This window comes from Centrocercus urophasianus, unplaced genomic scaffold (genome assembly GCF_019232065.1).
Source record: "Centrocercus urophasianus isolate 14NV4802_14NV808 unplaced genomic scaffold, USGS_Curo_1.0 seq_20, whole genome shotgun sequence".
NCBI classification, from domain to species: domain Eukaryota; kingdom Metazoa; phylum Chordata; class Aves; order Galliformes; family Phasianidae; genus Centrocercus; species Centrocercus urophasianus.
Genome location: NW_024884756.1, coordinates 12143884 through 12164675, shown reverse-complemented (window position 1 = coordinate 12164675; position 20792 = coordinate 12143884). Strand labels below are relative to the sequence as shown.

The window sequence follows — 20792 nt, the reverse complement described above, 5'->3', positions numbered from 1 at the left end:
TTATGGAAAGAACCAGCTGTCTTGCTTTGGGCATATGCTGTTATACACATTCTTCTTCTGCTGTCCCTGCCGCATCCTCCTTTTTCCCCCCTAAAGAAGTAACATTCCACAAGGACAGAGGAAGGTTTTATGCTGCATTTAGTGACATGTATGGACATACCTGTTAACTGCCACATTAGAAATAGACTGCAGTACTTGCAGATGTTTGCTTAATGTGCACAGTATCTTTGCATGAATAGTTAGTTTGTACCACCAAGAGAACTGACCCTGTTGGTAACTGGAGAATAGCAGGCTGGGTTGAGCAACATCCTCTGTTTAAGAGTCGCTTGGTTAGGATAAGGCAGACTGGGTGAAGCTGAGGAAACCAGGAAGAGACTTCTTCCTTTGCAGGAGGAAAAGAACCTTTAAAATGCTACTTGATTGTTACTGAAAGATGTCAAAGATAAAAGAAAGAGCTTTTAGAAAGTCAAGAATTCCAGAGCAGCATTCATATGAAGTATTCCACCCTGTATTATTCCACCAGTATTCTACTCAGTATTATTCCACCCTGGAAAAAAACATGGGTTTTCGTCCCGAAAGAAACTATGATGTATGGATTACTAGAAACTATGATTGCTATGGAAGTAATGACCTTGTAGCAGTGCTTCAATCTGCATGGTTCCTGGAAGGATTCCTCTATATCTTATTACTCTAGTACCTTATTGCTGGGGTACCTAGCCTTCTTCTAAACTTACATTATCCAACATTCTGTAGCACTGAATTCTCACTGTTCTAAAGTCATTGCAAAGCTTTAAAAATGAAACCCCAGTCTCCTCTTTCACTTTGCCATAAAACCATCAGTGCACAGAGGAACTATAGTGAGATTTTGTTCTTGTATTGATACAGCTGAAAGCCTATTATGTTTTGCTAAGTTTTAAAAAGTTAAACATTTCAAAGCTGTGTATAAACTGCTTTCTCTTAACATAAAAATATTTCTTCCCTTGAGTAGTTTTCTCAACTGCCAACAAAATGGAGAAACACATCAAAATATCTAGGAGTGGTAGGTAAATACTGACACAAACCAGGTACATTTAACTGGAAAGAGAGACAACTTGCTCTGAAAGTGCAAGACCAAAGTAGAGCCTTCACATCCTCATTGTTTAAAATACCTAGATGCTCTGGAAGGTTACAATCTAGTGTTCAGGCTACTAAAAAATTGTTCTTGGCAAATGAAAACTTCTGCTGTGGCTGAGTTGCTTACTGAGATTTCATACAAGAAGCATGAGCTTTATAAATTACATGGGTAATGGCTTGTTTAATATTATGATTTATTTGTATACAATCATCATGTATGCAGCCTCTAGGTACAGCAAGTTGAATGCTGCGTGTTCTCTCCAGCCACAAGAGTCCTATAGTATGGGAGCATGTGAACTGATGAAAATGAGAATGAAGAAATGCCACTGCCTAGCAAATAGCTTCTGGGAAGAAAAAGGTATTGGTCACAGCTATTAACTGCAACAAATACTTGGATGAAAGTGGTAGCAGTCTGATCAGCAACTAGCAGCTGGCCGTCTCTTCCACTGTATGAGCACCTTCAACAACAGCTTTCACACACTTGGCCATTGTCTGGGATGCTCTACTGATGGAATCTGCAGAAAGAGACAGATAAAACCACACTAATACATAAACTATTAATTTTTCCAGCATATGCAGATTAACACAGCCAATATAAAAATATGTAGTACAGGACTGCATACAAAGATGAGAAAGACAAATGTCCTATTCTTTGTGCAAATGCCAAGTCATCTTATGAGAAAGTTATGAAGGAAGAGTCAAATTCAACATAAATTGGTGGAAAGCTTTAAGCACCTCATAAAAACCATGCTGTAAAGCTAAGTAAGATGTATTGCAGGTTTCAGAATGGGAAAGTCATCCTCTACATACCTGTCATGTAGAAGTCTTTTATTGTGAGCTGAGGTGGAACAAGAGGATCAGCAAGAAGCTGCTGCTTTACTAACTGTGGCAAGAAAGGAAGAAAAATGAAATTAAGCAGCTTTATGATAGGAACTCGGTACCAAAGTATTTCTGTTGTGAAATCTGCATTCACTGCTGCATTCACTGTTCAGTGTAGATCTAGTTATACTCGCAGTACTGTGTATGAAGGTGGCTCGTTTTCTTAAAAAGCATTCACCTGTGTAACAGCATTAAACCATGCTTAAGTGTTTTGCTTACCTTTGATAATTCATTTGCCTGCTTGAAGTAGTTAGCCTCTTCCACATCATCGTATCGGACCAGGTTAGGAGATACTTCTTCTAAACGCTTCCGTATTTCATCAAGGTTCTCATAAGGTAAGGTCAAACCAGCCAGCTGAGGGATTCACAGAAAGAGATGCCATCAAATCCACATGTTCAATACATAGTATTTTAATTACCAAGCCATTAGCACACTTAAAGTAAAAATTAAAAAAAAAAAAAAAATCAGGAAAACTATGCTCTGGAAAACACTGGCAGTTCTAACATACGGACTGAAGCCTTTACAGCAATCACAGTATTCTGTTGAGATTTGATACATACAGTTAAAACTACCTCATGGTAAAAGAGAAAAAAATTAAAAATCAGGAAAAAGACAGAATATTTGTGTGTGCATATATATATATATACACACACACACACACACACACACACTTGCTTGTACTTTCCCTTGTTTCCTACCAAATGTGATAGAAATTGATGTTATTATTAATGCATCACTTCTAGTGACTTGTACACATGTTCGTGTCTTTCCTGATACTAGATCCTGTCCCAAGCACTGTTTTCTTTCTAAAAGCAACCAATTGTATTCTCCCATCAGTTTGCTCTAAAGCACATCAAGACCACCAGCAGAAATTCCAGATAAAGCTTCATCCAGTATACATTCCAATAGCATACAGCAGCTACAACATTAGTTCTAGCCATGAAAGGTAAACAGTATTATTCAGCTCACACAATAATGAAAGGATTCAATACAAAACACTGTTACATAAGACCACAAGCATACATTTCCCTAGAAATATACCATTTTGGAAACACTTCTCAATAGCAAAGGAACTTAACCACTTGCTATACTTTTACTAGAAGCAATTTATAGTGGAAACATTACCTCAGAGACAGCTCTAATGATTTTCCAGTCTTCCCTTGCCATCCCAGGAGGTGTTACTGCTACTCTTGTCTGCTGGGCCCTACCTTCAGTATTCACATATGTTGCTGCCTTCTCTGTATATGCTGCTCCTGGGAGAATAACATCAGCCATGGGAGCTCCCACATCCCCATGATGTCCTAAATAGGTAGACAAAAAAAAATAAAAACAGTAAACAGCAAAATAAGACAAAGTGGAATACTTTACTAAAGCAATATAGAATTTCTGTGTTCCCAGAAGGAAAAAAGTTTGATGTTCACTTAATCACACAAAGCATATTTTGATGACTTTTCTGAGGTCTTATCTGACCTCACTTTGAGCCCATCTCTTTGGTGATAAGAGCCTGCAAGCAGTAGAAAATAGTGATTCAGCCTCTATAGCCAGTCAGCTTAGTAGAACTCCTGGAACAAGGAGCTTAGTGAATTAAGGTAAGACTGCATTTTGGTATGACAGAACAGCTGGGAACCAACATCTTTCTGCCAGGTCTGAAACTAAGCTGCACACTGTCAAACTGGTTTATATTCCCCTATTAGTCATCAATAATTTCTTATTTCTACTTAAGAAATAGAAAACCAGTCTGTCAGTTGCATGTTGGAAGTTTCATTTCTTGTCAGAAAACAAAGGCTGTAACTTAAAGGGTCAGATACATTTCTAAGAGTATGACACTGTGTAGGCTCCCTCTCCAGCTTTTAGCTGACAACACTCCTAAATTTACATGTACTAATTACCTTGATAGATGATAAAGCAATCCTTTGGCAAATCCTGACGTGTTATACAACCAGAATCTGCTCCCAAGAGATACAATACTTTGGGAGGATTTTTCCTAATTGCCTCCACTCCTGGCTTGAAACCCAGATCCAAAGCAGCTACCTGGCTTGCAACCCTGCAGGAACAAACATGACTGCAAGTTATTTCAGAATTTTCTCATCAGAACAGGATTAATTTTTTTTTTTTTTTAGCAAATATTTTGGACTGCTACATTTCTAACAAGACAAAATTGAAGCATAAACACAGCTGTGAATTTTGAGAAAGTAGCTGACAATACTAGGTTGGTTTTGCCTTTTCACTGACTGATGCCAATTCAACTCTTCCTAATGAATCCCGCTTACTTAAGATGGGATGGCAGAATAAAGGCAGACAATGCAGTTCAGGGCCTAGTGGTGGAGAGCTACCTCGTGAACTGTGGTGTTCTGCATGGCATTTCAGCAATGACCTTTGCTTAGCAGGACTTTCTCCACAGGGCAGATGGAAGACTACCACGAACCACATTGAATCATCTTAATTGTTAAGACCTCCACTACATCACTACTCACTTATTCACACACACACACACCACCACCACATTCTTAAAATGAAGTTGGCACTCCTATTTTGCAGCATTTACTTTTCCATAATCCTACATAGTCAGGTGCCATGTTCATGGATATATTTAGAAATATCTCAGTAGAGTACACATCTTTCAGTGTTACTGTTATAAAATGTTAATTTCTCCTTTCATGCAAAATGATTCATTTTGGCATTAGAAGTTTGAGTCTCAACAGTAGGGTTTTACATTTCAGCTTCCTTGAGAGCTTCCTTGCTCTTGCTAAGGAATATTTGATAGAAGGACTTCACTGCATCTCTGAATCTGAGAGCAACTGCATTTGCTGAAGTCATTTTTCCTTTACAGAAGTTGTCAGCATGACATTCAGTTTTAGAATGGAGTGGGGAAGGACTTCCACATGGGAAGCCTGCCCATTGAATTAATAATAGCACTTAGGTGAAAAGCTTTAAGGTACACACACCACTCAATTATGAACTTGCACAGTAAAGAAATAAGAGGCCATGTTGTTTATATAAGTTCACAATTCTGGTTTTCCTTATTGAGATAAGAAGCCATCATTTAGCAAGTAACAATGGTCTGCCCTGCCTTTTACTGGGCACTTTGGTACATTATTAAGCTCTTTGTGTTTTGTCTCTCTAAATTTACACATTAAATTCCATGGTTAAAGATAGCAGAATAAGAAATCTAATGTAATCTTGAGAAGAGCTTGAGAAGTTTGCCAAGTCAAGAAACTGATTTTTATTTATGCTTCTGCTAGTTACATTCCCTGCAGGTTCTAACCTGATAAAGCATTTAAATACACACAAATAAATTTGTGTGCATGTGTTAAGATAACTTGTGTATGGCCAGCATTGAGTGAATGAAAACAGCCCCCTAAAAAGCTTCAAAGCAAACCTGTGAAGGATGTTCATAACTTTCCAATCAGAACCAACTCCGCTCTTAGTCCTGGCATTTTGTGCAATGGTGGAAACTGCAGCATGGATAGCTGCTCCATCGTTGCGCTGCAGTGCTGCACTTCCTACCACCACCATTGGCTTTTTAGCTTGGTTGAGGACCTGTGTGAGGATGAAGACATGAATTCCAAGGCTCTGATGACTATTCTTAGTGCAGATAAAGTAATAGATAGCATAATTTCAATGTAAGCCTTCCATGCAAAAACTACAGTTCTGAAATAGTCTTTATTACTAAATGAAAGTATTACAAGAGAAATGATGACAGTAGGTACCCTGTTAGCACAGAACTATACTCCAGACTCTTAAGTGGAAACAGCAGTGGCTGATACAGCCTGTTTCACATCAAGAAATATTTCAGGAGTTTCCTGCACCGGAAAGTTTTTACTTGACGTATTAAACAGTTCACACATGCTTAGTGCACACCAATCACTACCTCATCTCTGCAGTTAATTAAACGCTAATAACCCTATACACAGTACTTCTAATCATATCTGTCTCTGTGAGGAATCCAGACTGTTATTCAACGTATCTGAACTTTTAATAGATTCAGAAGCAGTGCGTACCTTGCAGAATGCATGTTTCCCAGAAGCAATGTCCTGGAGTATCTGTGGGGATTCTCCCAGATGATCATACGTGTACGTCAAATTCACAGCAGAGCCAACAAGGGCCACATGCAAGTCATTGTGAAGCCAGCTGAAAACACAGCAAATGTCACACAAAAGAAATACAGGATTTTAGTCAACCAAACCCACTGATATAATTTCCCAAAATAGGATGCAAATTCTTTCAAAACAGCTTAAATATCAATCACTGTTTTATTAAAATGTGGCTTAACATTATTATTTTGGGCAAGCTCATGGTTTTTAGAGCCATTTCTCTATATGCGTTCTGGGATTAATGCAGCAGCACTCCTTATGAAAGAAGTTCAGATCTCAGTTCTCCATTCAAACTTTTGCCAATTTAATGGCAAATAAAACCATGCACAAAATGAGATGCTATACCTTTAAGGCATCTTTTATAGTGTTAAGGAAAAACAAGCAAAGAAAATGGAAAAAACTCATCTACCACTAATATTAAGATTATTCTTGTGCTTAACTCTTGGTTACCTCAGAATTGAGATTAGAATATTCACAGTAAAGAGTTCTGAATTGGACAGTTTTAGAAATCCACTTGCTTATTTGATACAAAGAAAAATGTTGCTGGTTAGAATTTTTTTTTTCTTTGCAGTTCCTCACAGCACAGTCTTCCAAGAGATAAATGTTCCATAAATTTAACTGCATTTTTCTTTTCATCTCAACATTTTGAAGGTTGTCACTGTTTCAAATGATGCACTTTAGAAAATCTCCAACCATAAGGTAGGAAGGGGCTTTATAAACTTCAGTTATCACCCACTGATGCATCTTGTTAAAAATGAATTAGCAATGCTCAAAAGAAATGGCTCCACTGCTTGTCAAAGACAACATGACATTTGAATTACTGTTACTAATCAGAAAGCCTAGTTTGTTAAAACATATATAAGAAGGAGCAAACCAATGCTGAAAATTATTCTTTAAAGAATTATGCTTTAACAAGCAACTTTAAACAAAGTCTAAGGTGTCTGTGTTATATAAGAAAGTAATAAATGAGCATATGAATGTCTTTAAAACATCAAAGTGAGAATGAACAAAACACAACTGTACACTGCAGGAAGGAGAGACACCCCTTGTCTACACAACCCCTCTTAGTAAAGGGTAAACTAAATCCACCAGGTCCACCTGGATGAGTGCCTTCAACTTACTGCCTGCAGCTCTAGTGGAGCACTGAGCCAAATCCAGATGCATTTGCATGCTTGTTCACCACCAAGGGATACAAACCTCTTCCGAATTCTAGCATTAAAAAGCGGTGCCTCAAAGCGTGGATTGGTGCCAACCAGAAGCAGGACATCTGCCTCCTCCACTCCAGCAATCTTGGTATTAAGCAGGTAGTTAGAGCGTAAATCTGTGCTATAACAGTGACAAAAAAAGAAAGAAGCAAGGCAGTGAACATTCAGGGAAGGAGTGAAGAAATGTGAAAATGATACTAAATGCCCCAAATATATTTTTTAATCTCAGCAAAAGATGCTTTTTATTCTGAATTACTAATCCAAATAGAATCAGCAGCTTTCTTAAGTGTCAGAAGCAGCATGAGAAGAACTACAACACAGACAATTAAATAGAATGATTGAGTTATTAAGCTTACAACAAAATACAAAACTAACTCTCAGTAGCTCGCTGTCAAACTGCAGCAGACTCAGTAAGTGTGAAGCTGTACACAAACCTTGCTGTAGTGGAGACTTTTGCCTCTGCTCACAATCAATACTCTCTATAAACAAAACCTGCTAACACATCAGTAATTACTACCCTTGGTCATCTCAGATTCTTACCATAAAATGATTCACAGACTGGAGAGTTTATTAACATAATAATTATGAACTTTGCCTAGATTCTTACCCAGCTCCAGTAGTAGGAAAGATCTCTTCGGTGCAGAGCATATCGCAATTTACTCTATTCAGCAAGTCTTTTAGAGCTATTAGTGCTTCCGCATCCACCAGTCCTCCTACAATTGCTGCTACATCCTTACCTTGGACAGCCTTTAGCTGGAGGGACAGAAAGTATAAACATAAGCAAAGAAACCACAGAATTGAATTCCCTTCGGGGCCAGGTAAATGTGTTAGATTAGAACGAGCCAAAGACAGGCAGTCTACTAGCCTGGAGGAACACAAAAATCAGTACAAGACTTCCGCAAGGCAGCGATTCCAACTCCTTCAGACCTTGCAATGGAAGCAAAGAACAGCTCTATGCAGGGGTCTCTCATTTGAATTACCATATCGACTGATTTTTATTCGGTGTGGTGAGGAAGACTACTTCATGCTTATATTTTAGTGAAGCTATAGCACAGACAAAACAAACTTCCATTGGACAAGCTCTGATAAACTTAATCCACAGGCATTATCTGAGAAGCAATGACTTTCATAACAAATCCTGCTACTGTACCACAGGGTGAAACATCCCCAAGGAAAGTTCAATTACAGTTATTCAATTCTACTTCAACCCACATAAAATTTTAATCAAAATCTAAAGCAGTCATGCAGCACTTCATTTGAGCACCAGAATCAATCACTGCACACAGAGAGCAATGAGGCAAGCACGATTCAGATAAAGGTAATACAGAATTAATGGCTCCAGTGGCAGAAGTGTTGATAGCACAATTTCAGTAAATTTAAAGATTCAGACAGATCGGAGTGATTTAAGAAAGGCACTTCCTCTTGGGATTCTGAAGTAGTTTAGTTTGCTATTTAAATGCCCCAAATTATACACTGCCTGTATATTCTTAAAATCATGATAAAGCAAAATTCTTCAGGTCATCTAACCCACAAAATACTGAATCATATTCAGAAGAGATTTAAGTGGAAGTACAATAGAAGTCAAATTCTCCCCACTAACCTTAGAGAAAAACATCCTTTCCTATATAGCTCTTTCCCTATTAATCACTTTAACTTGTCCAGCCCTAGGAATTAATTTTACATGCTATACATACTGAACATTGCTCTTACCACACCGGCAACACGAGTTAACACATCCTCCCATGAAGCATAAACAAAGAGTCCTTTCTCATTTTTGATCATGGGCTGAGTCAGCCTCTGACGCTTCAGACCATCATATGCAAACCTGAGCAAAAACACTGATGTTAGTGAAGAGCAAAGACAGTTGTGTATACTGAATACTTTGTAAGACTATATTTTTAAAAGCTGTGCAATTATTAGATTTTCCAATTATTCTCCAAACCATGCAAAAAAAAAAAAAAAAAAAAGAAACACCACAAAAATGAAAATACCACAAACCCAATAGCTTTGGTTATCAGCAGTATGTTTTACCAATTACCCTTCATCGTATCTTTCCAATAGTAACAGCAAAAATCAGGAGTCAGAGTTACCATGCAGGTTTCTGGTTTTTAAGTGTGCCTATGTGTGCATAAATGCATGTGTGCAAATACCTCCCACACACCTTGTTTTGTCAGATATCCATTCCTCATTGATATCTTCATGCAGCCTTGGCAATATTCTCATCACTTCTCCAGTCCTTGTGCTCACTACAATGTTGCTTCCAACTGCATCAAGAACATCAATGGACTCTACCTTCCTGTTCAGCAGAATAAACAAACATTTACAGTTTCCTATAGACTAACAGCAGGTAACTGCATAATAAATATTGAAAAATAATCAAGAGCTGTAGGGTAAGCTTTAGATTTACAGTGAAGAGATATCTTTAAAAAGATATTTTAAATAATTTGAACTTAATTAGTTTCAATTTTTCTTCATACACATTTTTCTAATAAGTATAATCTCAAAGATTATGAGCATAATCTAAAAAGTTATAACTAAGTATAGTTTGTCAACTATACCCAGAAACTCTGGCATTTTTCCTTTTCTTGAAAGATTTCTGAGTCAGCAACAGAATATTAGATTTAGTCTACTAAGGGTTCTACAATAAGAAAAATCAGAAAAAATCCTATGATCTGGATGAGGGCATATTGTCAGATAAAGCATAATAGGAAAAACAGAGGAAGTTGCACAGTGAGTTAAGACATACCTTGTCTCCCATGGGCGTGCAGTAAAGGCATAAGGCTTGGAGGTAAGTGCACCAACGGGGCAGATGTCAATAATATTCCCTGATAACTCAGACATGAACATCTTTTCAACATAGGTACCAACTTGCATGTCATTTCCTCTTCCAGTTGTTCCCAAGTCATCTACACCTGCGACCTCACTAGCAAATCTGGTAGACACAATAAGATTGAAAAACAGATTTGGAATGCTTAACAGCAACACAGCACATTTTTTTCAACTCTTTCTGAATACGAATGTTAGCCTTTGTTCACCTACCTCAAGACAGAACTACTACCTTGATACATTCATCTCATGCAGGACTGTACATATGTTGAAACTCATTTAGATGGGGCCACAAAAATTAGGTGTAGTTAAACCAAAACACCACAGTACAGTGGTTTAGCGGTCACTGAACTTCAGAGTTCAAGTCTAAGATTAGCTGTACCTAAGAACTTCTTTCTGGAAGTAGACAGATATGTTGTATTCTTTTTCCATCTGGCTCAAGCCAGTACTACATCTCAGAACCAAGGAACAGCATAAATACAGCTACCAGAGGCTGTCAAGAATAAATCAATCTTACAGTTCTGGCCAAGGAAGTCACCAGTTCTGTCTAACAGAGTGCCAACTTCACTCCATTCTGGCCATCTCTCTCTGCTTCCTTTGACAGCTGTCTGGCAGCTCTGGGAAAACAGCCATCAGTCCCTTCCAGAAAGAGTTCTTAAGTACAATTAGAAAAGGGAAAAAGAAATGTTGGCTGCCTCTCACATTTCTTTTACAAGTAACAAGTTTATATAGATATTGCTGCTGAAGTACTCTCTGAAAAATAAAGGACATTACCTGATACACCGAGTGCACTGTATACACCGAGTCATGATTGTTTTGACTAATGGGCCAATGTTCTTGTCCTCAACAGCGCGTTTTCCCTCTCTAAATCTACTCCTATCACTGCCAAACATCATTGATTGATCCTAGAACAGACAATGAAAAAATATATGTATCCAGACTGCTGGACAGCACAGTGTCACCTAAGGCAAGACATTAATACATGTCTACACCATTTAAATGAATGTTGTACCTGTAGATCACATTCTCCACCCTGATCACAGATAGGACAGTCCAGTGGGTGATTTGCCAGCAGGAATTCCATTACACCCTCTCTGTTGGATTCAGGAATACAGTTAATGTTCACTCCATACCCGTTAGCAAACAGTACAAGTAATCAGCCACAGGAGACTAAAACAAAGGTACCTTGCTTTCCTGGACTTCTCAGAATTTGTCAGAATGTTCCAGCCCTTCATAACTGGCATGGCACAAGCAGCTACTGGCTGCAATCATCATAAACAGCAAGCATGAGCACAACATATTTCTTCTCAGTATTGACATAAATCCCAGCCTCCCTTCCCAAATTCTGACATAGGCACCTGTTATTAATTTAACACATTACAGAAATAAAAAGGTCTCTGCACTAAAAAAGAAAAAAGGAAACCTAACCAGTAGTGTCACTAGAAGTCACTAATTTAATATTAGTTACTAATAACTTGCTGAAAAAAAAAAAAAAGGTTAGATAATTGAGGTAAATTATTTCAAAAACTTCTAGTACTGAAGTTGAAAGCATGTATCATTTAGCTACTGGGCACTTATTCGAACACAACATTTCCCAAGAGTCATGGAATACAACTCTTCACAAGATGAACGCAAAATTATCAAAAACTCCTCCTCAGAAAATGAATCCTTCCTGCCTTCCACTCACATTATGATACAGATCATAATTTCAATCTGCAATGATGCAATACTACTGGAGATACAAAGCTCAAACTGTTGAATTTGAGCTGACATGAGCTAGGGAGTTTCACAGGAGTACACAAATGTTTATTTAAGTGCCCAATCCAAAACTCCAAAAGAATGCCTTAAGTATCTAACTGGACTTGGTGGTGGTGGGGGGTTGGAACTACATGATCCTTGAGGTCCCTTCCAACCCAGGTGATTCTGTGATCTGTGATTGGTAGAACAATACTGCAGAAGGCAGAATTCAATCTGAGTTAGTTACTATTTTACAGTGAACTTCAATAGTACACAATGCACTAAAATATAAAGTGGTAACTACAGTCCTTAGCTAGAGCAAACTAGTGCAAGTGCTAATCCTGTGGCTGAGTCCAAGTGTTCTGCTTGTGTGCTATCAACTGAAAATCTGCAGGTGAAGCTTGAATTACATAAGAACATATCTGAAAATACACAGCTATCAAATGCTCATCTCACAGCAAGATAATACATAAGAAAAGGAGTGACCGCTCACAGGTTTAAAAATAGACAATCACAGCAGCTCAGCATAACTTGGCCTTAATGCATAAATAACATAAAGATTAACTTAAAAGTGGGGAAAGGGAAAAACCTGCTTGAAGCAGCTGAATTACAGTAATTCCTGTGCTTAAGATTGTACAAAACAAGGACAAAGTAAAAACTGTACTTCTTACAGAACATACACAGTACCTTTGGAGCTTTCTCTATTTCCACAAGACACATCCTACAGTTTCCAGCAACGGAGAGACGGTCATGGTAACAAAACCGTGGTATCTGAATTCCAGCCTTCTCACAGGCCTACACAGAATAAAGAACAAAGGGAAATTAAGTTTCAGTTATATCTTTCAGTAAGATCTTATAACACATAGCACAGACAGCTGAAGTTTTTCCCCCAAAGAGCAGCGGTTTTAGTGCCCAGAAATACAGATCTTTCAACTTCTCAACTCAACTAAACTCTTAGCTTCTAGAGAAATAAGCTTTAAAAATTGTAAACAAGCAGCAATATGCAAAGGTTATTAATAATAAATATGATTGTTTTCCAACACAATGCCTAGCTGACAAACTGAGAATTGGTCTTTCATTCTTTCTTTAAAGGTTGAGGAAGTCTGTTTATTAGATAGAACACCAGAAGCAAGAAATAAAGTTTTAAAGAAAAAAGACACTATTTGAAGTGAAGTACATAAAGGAAAACTTGAAAAACATGTAAGAAAGAATGGGCATTATGACATCAGAAAATCCAACAAAATTGGTACACAGCATGAATGCACAGGGGCACTGTCCATCTTCAATCTCAGCACAAACTTAAGCCCAGAGAAACAGTCTTCCACACTATGTCTGAAGAGGCAACACAACAGGTAAGACAAAAGATTTGCTGAGAGTGAATGAACCTGCTTTTTGTCTACAACCCCCCATATCACAGTATTCCTATGACAGCACTAGCTTCAGATGACACAAAAAACACTACAGAATTATTTGTGTATGTACCACCAGTCAGAAGTCATCAATTAATTAGTGAATTGTATCTATAACAATTAGATAGATCAATAAGATAGGACAGTATCTTATTATCAGCACAATATAAAGGTGTACCATTAGGGAAGGAAAAAAAAAATTGCTTACCCACATTAGAAGACATATTGGAAGAGTGCAGGTTCACAGAAGAAAGCTCCACCAGGGAGGGATCTCCAGAAAGAGATCCTTCCCCCATGGGGGTCAGCCCTTAAATGAGGTCTAAGAGAGGTGCAGCCAAGCTCCACCCCTTCCAGTCACACAGCTGAATTGCCTCCACCTGTGCTCCCAGGGCTGACCCAATCCTTTCCCTAGAAGCTCAATCAGTGGTTCAGGCCGTGACTCAACAGTTGCCACACAATATCCAAAGAGCAGCTATGTTCTAATTCATTATACTGTACCCCCACTGAATGGCTGCTTGAAAAGATGTCAGACTGGAGAACGATCTACTTGACATTTTGGCCTGAAAAGCAGCAAAAATCAGCGTAAGCTGGGAGATCCAAAGTCTGCTATTCCCCACAGCAGAAAGAATGGAAGCAGTGCAGGAACAGCATTATGAGCTGTAAGAACTAGTAACCAAAAGCAATCCCTTGTTTGCCTGAGACACCATTTTAAGGAACAAAATCAGCAGATGATGATGCTCAGTTCAGTCATTAGACAGGTGTTACAGCTTCTAGAATCTAGAGCTAGAATTTGTAGCTTATGGAGTTTGCCATAGCTGATAGCATTCCGAGCTGGAACCAGAACTTATTTAAGCCTATTCTTGTACGCCTTACTTCAGCCTTGCAGATTGGATTCAACGTGAAATCGGAGGCACACAAGGCCAGGCTGGACCGGCCGCAGGCAGCCTGACAAGAGTGGCAGAGCCGCCCACAACAGGGAGGGGCTTTAAGGTCCCTTTCAAACCCAGGCAATCGGTAATTTTAAGATTTTAAAGGCTTCTGCAAGCGAGAACACAAACGCCGCAAAGAGCCGCGACGGAGCGCAGTAAAGCCTCGCCGTGCGGCGCCCGCACCTGCAGCACCGTGGTTCCGGGGTCCACCAGCACGGGATGGCCGTCCACAAACACCTCGATCTGGTTGCCGGCTGCCGTGGCAGTCGTGCGGCCTGAAAGACAGGGGAAAGTTTTCGTAACAAGCCCTTCCCCGGCAGCCGGACGCGAACAGGCAGACCCCGCACCCGTCGCGGTCTCACGGCGCCGACGCGACTCCGGTCCCGCTCACCTCCCGCCGGTAGCGGGCCGGCACCACTTACCGCGCAGCGCGGAGGCCGGCGCGGCCGCTGCGAGGGCCGTGCGGAGGGCGTGCAGGCGCAGCATGGTGCTGTGCGGCGTTCTGCGGAGAGAAGCGGCGCGGGGCTGCGGCGCTCGGAACGCCTCGCGGCACGCTACAAACGCGCCGACTGAGGCGCGCGGCCCGGGGTCACCTTGCGGGCGGCTACGCCGGCAGCCCCGGCCTGCCTGGCGCCACCTCGAGAATGGCGGGAGGAAGGCGCCGGGCCCGCGGCTGCAGCCCAGCGCCCCTACCTCGAGGAGGAGCCGATCCCGTTACCGGCGGCTGCGGGACGGCCGGCGGAGATGGCTCGGCCTTACCCGTCCGCCACAGCCCCTATGGCGACCGCCTCGGCCCTTTCCGCCGCTCCTTCGGCAATCTCCGGGAACGAGCCGATCGGCAATTTTCGGAACGGAGCTCTTCGGATCGCTCCGCTAGGCTGCGCCCGTCGGCAATTTCCGCCTTCCCGCGGAGCCCTCTCGGCCACCGTCAAACGCGCCGCTCCGGCAAGTTCCGCCTGTGCCGCTGCCGCTTTCGTCGGCCGACTGCCGCTACTTCCGCTGATGCAGCGAAGCGGGGGGAGGGTGGGACGAGGATCGGTGTAACACCGGCCCAGTACTGACAGGGCTCCTGAGCTCCGCACGTTCCGCTACACATCTCACTCTAATCCACCTCCGCTCGTATGTCGCCCAGTTTGCAGCACGCCCTGCGCTTGAGCGGCGCCCAGCCCGCCGGGAACTATTTCGGCGCTTTCCGGCGGAAGGATACGTGTTCGTGCAATGCCGCGGAGGGATCAGCCGCTATATAAGGGGAGCGCAGGGAGTGCTGGGCCTCTTTGCGCGGCGGCGGGGCTTCGGTGTGGGTGGCGTTGGGCGCCGCTGCCGCCATGGGCTTTGGGGACCTTAAGTCCGCTGCCGGCCTGCGGGTCCTCAACGACTTCCTGGCCGACAAGAGCTACATCGAGGGGTGAGGGGCGGCGGGAGGGAGTCGGGCTGGGCCGTGGTGAGGCCTGATGGGGGAGCGGCGGGGTGGCCCTGGGACACGCGTGTGCGTAACCCTCGTGTCGGGTGGGCGGGCGCTGGGCTGCCGTTGGGGCGCGGGCCGCCGTGTGCTCGGTGGAGGACGCCTTGTGGGCTCTGAGCACGGGGTTGACCTCGGCTTCTTCCTGCAGGTATGTGCCCTCCCAGGCCGACATAGCGGTCTTTGAAGCTGTCGGTGCCCCGCCTCCTGCAGAGCTGTTCCATGCTCTTCGGTGGTACAATCACATTAAGTCCTACGAAAAGCAAAAGGCGAGGTATGCTGAAACTGCAAACTGAACACGTGTGAACTGGTGTGCATACTGCTGTGTTTCTCTCTGAGCTCAGAGAGGAAGGGGCTTTTCTCTGCTGCTGTATGGCCTCTTGCAATAGAAACAAGGAACAGATGAGGAAGCTGAATCTGCCTTTGTGCAGATTCTGCAGGGTTTCTGTAGAAACTTATAAGAGAGCTTGGGTCTTGTTGCTGTCTCCTACTCAAGTGACTGTGCTGAAAGCTGGAAATTACTTAGCAGTGATCTACTCCATGAGGGTAGGATCAGAATTAGGAGCTCTGAGAGAAGGCTGAAGACAACAGGCAGAAATGAAGAAGGTGATTTGTTCAGACTTCTAATCCCGGAAGGTGACACTAAATTGAGGATTGACAATGAAGAAAAACATGTGAAGAATGATGACTGTAAAGGCAAAGGCTATTTCTTCTCTCTTTTAGTGATGTTAGTGTTCATGAAAGGTGCTGAATTGACATCCATGGTGACTGCAGGCCTCTCTGGAAAGGTACAGCATGGGCAGTGTCAGCACTGCTACACTGTCACCTTTTTGTGCCCCAGCCCTCTTCTGGAGGGGGCTGGTGTGAAGTTGGGTGGCTCAGCTCTCAAACCCAGACAGGACTGAGATGATAAAGTTTCCTCAAAAAGTCCACTCTGGAAACTTCAGTTAATTACTGAAAATTAAATCTTAACTTTATGACATTTATAGCAGCAGTTCACAGTAACAATAGGAAACTAATGGGATTTTGGTCCCTTGTGCACCGTCAACATGTTTTCTGTTACTACTAATTTAAACAAGTGAAAATATTTTTAGGGTAACAAATTGATAACTCCTGTTACACAAAATATATTGCAGATTCCATTATGAAAATTTTTACTATCCATATAGTCACACACACAGGGCAGCAAAATAACATGGGATCCATCAGTGATTAGATAGGCAATCTTTGTAGGATTTGCTGTAGTCTCAATTAAGGTGTTTCCAGAAGCATTGTTTTGTGTTTTCAAGTAGCAAAATTAACTTTTCTTGTGCTTATCACAGTGTTATTGCTATGAATGTACTTACGAATGGCAATCAAGTAACATTTCTACAGATATTTGAATAGGTTCTTATTACCTGTTTTCCTTTAGTTTGCCAGGAATAAAGAAGGCTTTGGGGAAATATGGTCCTGCTGATGTTGAAGACACAACAGGTGCAGCCACAGATAGCAAAGATGATGATGACATTGATCTTTTTGGATCTGATGATGAAGAGGTATTGGTGACTTAGTTTTATACATATATATTTAAGCACCACCTGGATAGGCAAGCGTTTACCTTACTAGTTTTAATTTGTGACCTTAATAACAGATACTGTTCAGGATCTCCAAACTCCAATGTTTTTGTTGACTGTAACATAAGAACTCTCCATTAGAAAGAAATAGGATGGGTTGAAATGTCTGCTTTGACTGGTTACATGATGAATAAAACAAAAATCACCATCTTTCGGCTGACAGCTGTGATGATTTGTTTTTTCCTGAGTAGATGCCAGTCAATCTAATAATGCTTTAAGATCCAGGGCTTTGGCGCTTTTTTTTTTGGTGACTTTGTATTTCTGTTTCAGGAAAGTGAAGAAGCGAAGAAACTGAGGGAAGAACGCCTGGCCCAGTATGAATCAAAGAAGTCCAAAAGTATGCCTTTGAATAACTTTGACCTCCTTATGAATTTGAACAGCATGATTAGAAATAGTGTTTGTGAAAGAGAAACTTCACTGGAATGAAGCAGAAGTAGTTTGCTTCACCTGAATGGTCTGTGAGCTTAGCCTTTCCTATAGCAAATCTGAACCGTAGCATACTGTTTGTCCTGTCTATTATACCTTTGTTTATCTTTAATGAAGAAGCTAAGCTTTTTCTCTACAAAAAGAACTCTGGGATCTTATTTGAATAAAACAGATGCAGAGTAGTATAAAATGCATCTGCATGAGAATTCTGACTAGTCTAAGAAAGTCAATAGCTTTGAAAAGAAAGGCTGTTGCATGCAGGTTCCTCCACAGTTACTGGTCTGAAACTGTTTGGGATTGTAGCAGTTGCAGTATTCCCTCTGTGGAAGATAAACTGTTACGTAGTATTAAGCTCCTTCTCAGATCCCCTAAGAAGGACTTTCTATGTAACAAACAATGTTAGCTTATGTTACCTTTTTAGAGCATTTTTTGAAAACATGCATCTACATCTTAAATATCAGGATATATATTTTCAGAACTCTTAAAAACGCATGTTGGTACAAAAGGCCTGAGTTATGAAGTTTTTTTTATTAAGCTGGGAAAGTTTGTCTTGTGAAGTTAGTTTTGCAGATATATTCTTGAGCTTCCTGAAAATTTCCCAGCTGTTGATAGGAAGTTTCTTTTTTCTTTCTTCAGAACCAGCTGTTGTTGCCAAATCATCAATCTTGCTTGATGTGAAACCTTGGGATGATGAGACAGACATGGCCAAATTAGAGGAGTGCGTTCGAAGCATTCAAGCAGATGGCCTGGTCTGGGGGTCTTGTAAGTAACATTCAAAGTGGGGAAAATGGTGATCATGTGGTGTGTGGGTGCTGTATATCTATCTGTGATAATATAGGTAGCTAAAATAGAGAATTAACTGCCATGCTGCGCAGAGCATGTGCACCATGAGCTGGGCATGTGTGCTGCTTGGTGAACTAGCACCCACTAAATAGCAAATTGATGTTTTTCTTAGCATAATCTCACAAGAGTGATAATGTAAAAGGGGTTAGTCAGAAAGCTGCTAGGGCAGCAGCAAGGTTTAAGATTCAAATAAGCACAACTTTCAGATCAACTTGTTGATTAATGCTGTCAGCCACTTATATCTTTGACTTGACTTTTCAAGCAATGAGTGTTTAATGCTTTTTTGCTTGTTTGTTTTGCAGCCAAGCTAGTACCAGTTGGCTATGGTATCAAAAAGCTTCAGATTCAGTGTGTTGTTGAAGATGATAAAGTTGGAACAGACATGCTGGAAGAAAGAATAACAGCTTTTGAAGATTATGTACAATCAATGGATGTAGCTGCTTTCAACAAGATCTAAGCCTTGATATATCTAGAATAAATATAATTGCAAAAATTGGGCCATCTCTGTCGTTAATTCAAAGTCATAGTGCAATCCAGTTTGTTAATGTAAAATTTGATTGATGGGTAAAGTAGAAGCTAATACATTGGATTTTAGGATTGTTCCAGCACCATAGTACCTAGTGCCAGAGCAAAGAGAGAGTTGCCAGTTGCCGTATGTCTAGGCTTAATATTCTTGTGGCTTTAAATATCTGAAATGCCCTTTATTTTAGGTGGTTACGTATTGGGATACTTGTGTTTAATCTGGAAGGAGAGATTGCTTTCAGGGAGAAGCACAGGGCTGTAGCACTTTTTTCAAAAGGAATATAAATTTTGTATAGAAAGGGTGGTGTTTAACCAAATAGTTGTATGGTGGCCTTTGCCTTTTCTTTTTGAAAGCTATAGTTTAACTGGCACTAAGGGAATGAAGACAAAGATAGGGAAGTTTAAAGCAACGAGGACTGCAGTGCAGTGGAGGTTATGTGGTGAAATGTACTGTTTACCCTGGCAGTCTCAAGTCAAATTAACTTCTCACCATCTCCAGTTGTGTAGATCTGAGATTTTTTTTCTCCCGAAGTGTTAAAAAATAGAAATAACTTCAAATTTTCCGGGAGGGAGGGAGGGCTTAATTAGTACTGCATAATTCCTGCTTTAAGGTCAAGGCCTTGGTGTGCCTTAAACTGCAGGCCAGTATTGGTTTTTAACCTTGAGTAGTAGGATTGTGACCCTTGAGGTGCGATTAATGCACAGATAGCTAGGGGGCAGTGTGTCCCTTCAAGAGGACCGGGGCATTGCCACGTGCTTGGAGGATTAATGGGGTGCAGTGGCTACATGCTACAGTTAATGCAGGTGGATAATATCTTATAATTTTGTTCAAGTACAGCTTACTACAGCGTGCCTCTGAAAAATCAGTATCTTAGACTGAATGAGACATTCCTGTTTCAAATGTAACCTGTAATGACAAGATCAATCGTAAGTTTGAGATCTTAAATGCAGTCATATAAAGTAACATGGGAGAACTGGTGCCTCTTTTAAAAAGGGCTGCCAGTTACCACTGTTTTTTAAAGTAATAGAGTTTTAACAAAAGTGTCAGAAACACTTCCACACAATCTTCAAAAGAACAAACATTAAGAAGCAGTTAAGAATGGAACCTGCTGCTATTAAGGTTTGTTGTTTTTTGTTTCTATGCAGTATCTCATAGCAAAATAAGACAGATTCCCTTCCTCTGCTTCTTTTTTCATCATAGAGCTTTGAATGAGCATTCTTCTGTCCAAGCAGTGTAGGAGAGTAATTGGACTTTTTTGTTATTCTTTGGAAACAGACCGAGAATGCTGTTTTGATTAGATATCTTCCATTACTTTTGCAGAAATGAGTTGGAGGCAATTATGTAGCTGATCTTGGTATGAAGGAGGTAGCAATAACCTTGCGAAGTTGTTGGTCTATTTTTTTCCACAAACTGGGACTGATATTGGCCAGATTCTATACTATGTGGGGCAAGCTTTTGGTGAAGGTGGTGGTTAGATGTTGGCAATATGTTTTTTTTTTTTTTTTAAATCCAGAGAGCTGGTCCAAGCAAAGCATTGTAAAACATTTTCTGATTACGTACACAAGACAAAGCAAATGTAAAATTCTCTTGTTTTGAAAATCAAGTTCTTTGCTCATATATTTGTTCTCATTATCTAATGTGCATGGAAAAAAAACTGAATAAACTTTAATTCCTGTAACATAAAAGGTCAGGGTTTTCTTTCATCTTCTAAAAACGTCAAGAAGGTGCTGTTCTGT

The 20792-nt window shown here is 40.8% G+C and overlaps 2 protein-coding genes and 2 non-coding genes across 5 annotated transcripts; 3 read left to right on the top strand and 1 right to left on the bottom strand.

Moving 5' to 3' along the window:
• Nucleotides 1-1274: 1274 nt before the first annotated feature.
• Nucleotides 1275-14693, bottom strand: NDUFS1 (NADH:ubiquinone oxidoreductase core subunit S1). Of its 2 annotated transcripts, none has more exons than XM_042821925.1 (18): nt 14615-14693; nt 14376-14467; nt 12542-12649; nt 11303-11379; nt 11130-11211; nt 10892-11022; nt 10038-10223; nt 9453-9587; nt 9002-9116; nt 7899-8044; nt 7284-7412; nt 5994-6123; nt 5372-5532; nt 3882-4036; nt 3118-3293; nt 2212-2346; nt 1924-1996; nt 1275-1628 (listed from the first exon to the last, which is right to left on the bottom strand). In XM_042821925.1, exons 1-18 carry the CDS (start codon nt 14676-14678, stop codon nt 1537-1539), a joined length of 2187 nt encoding a protein of 728 aa, XP_042677859.1. In that variant the 5' UTR covers nt 14679-14693; the 3' UTR covers nt 1275-1536. The 2 variants fall into 2 exon arrangements, with proteins under 2 accessions (XP_042677859.1, XP_042677860.1); XM_042821926.1 differs by having other exon boundaries at nt 14376-14466; nt 14659-14693.
• A 763-nt stretch (nt 14694-15456) lies between these two features.
• EEF1B2 (eukaryotic translation elongation factor 1 beta 2) lies at nt 15457-19026 on the top strand. Its single transcript, XM_042821927.1, has 6 exons — nt 15457-15597; nt 15803-15925; nt 17063-17186; nt 17535-17601; nt 18327-18452; nt 18836-19026. The coding sequence occupies exons 1-6, from the start codon at nt 15518-15520 to the stop codon at nt 18988-18990; spliced, it is 675 nt and encodes a 224-aa protein (XP_042677861.1). The 5' UTR covers nt 15457-15517; the 3' UTR covers nt 18991-19026.
• On the top strand, nt 17380-17458 carry LOC122162412. The gene has a single exon (XR_006169553.1). It is a non-coding gene; the product is annotated as a small nucleolar RNA SNORD51 (small nucleolar RNA).
• Nucleotides 17956-18089, top strand: LOC122162414. Its single transcript, XR_006169556.1, has one exon. It is a non-coding gene; the product is annotated as a small nucleolar RNA SNORA41 (small nucleolar RNA).
• Nucleotides 19027-20792: the final 1766 nt, after the last annotated feature.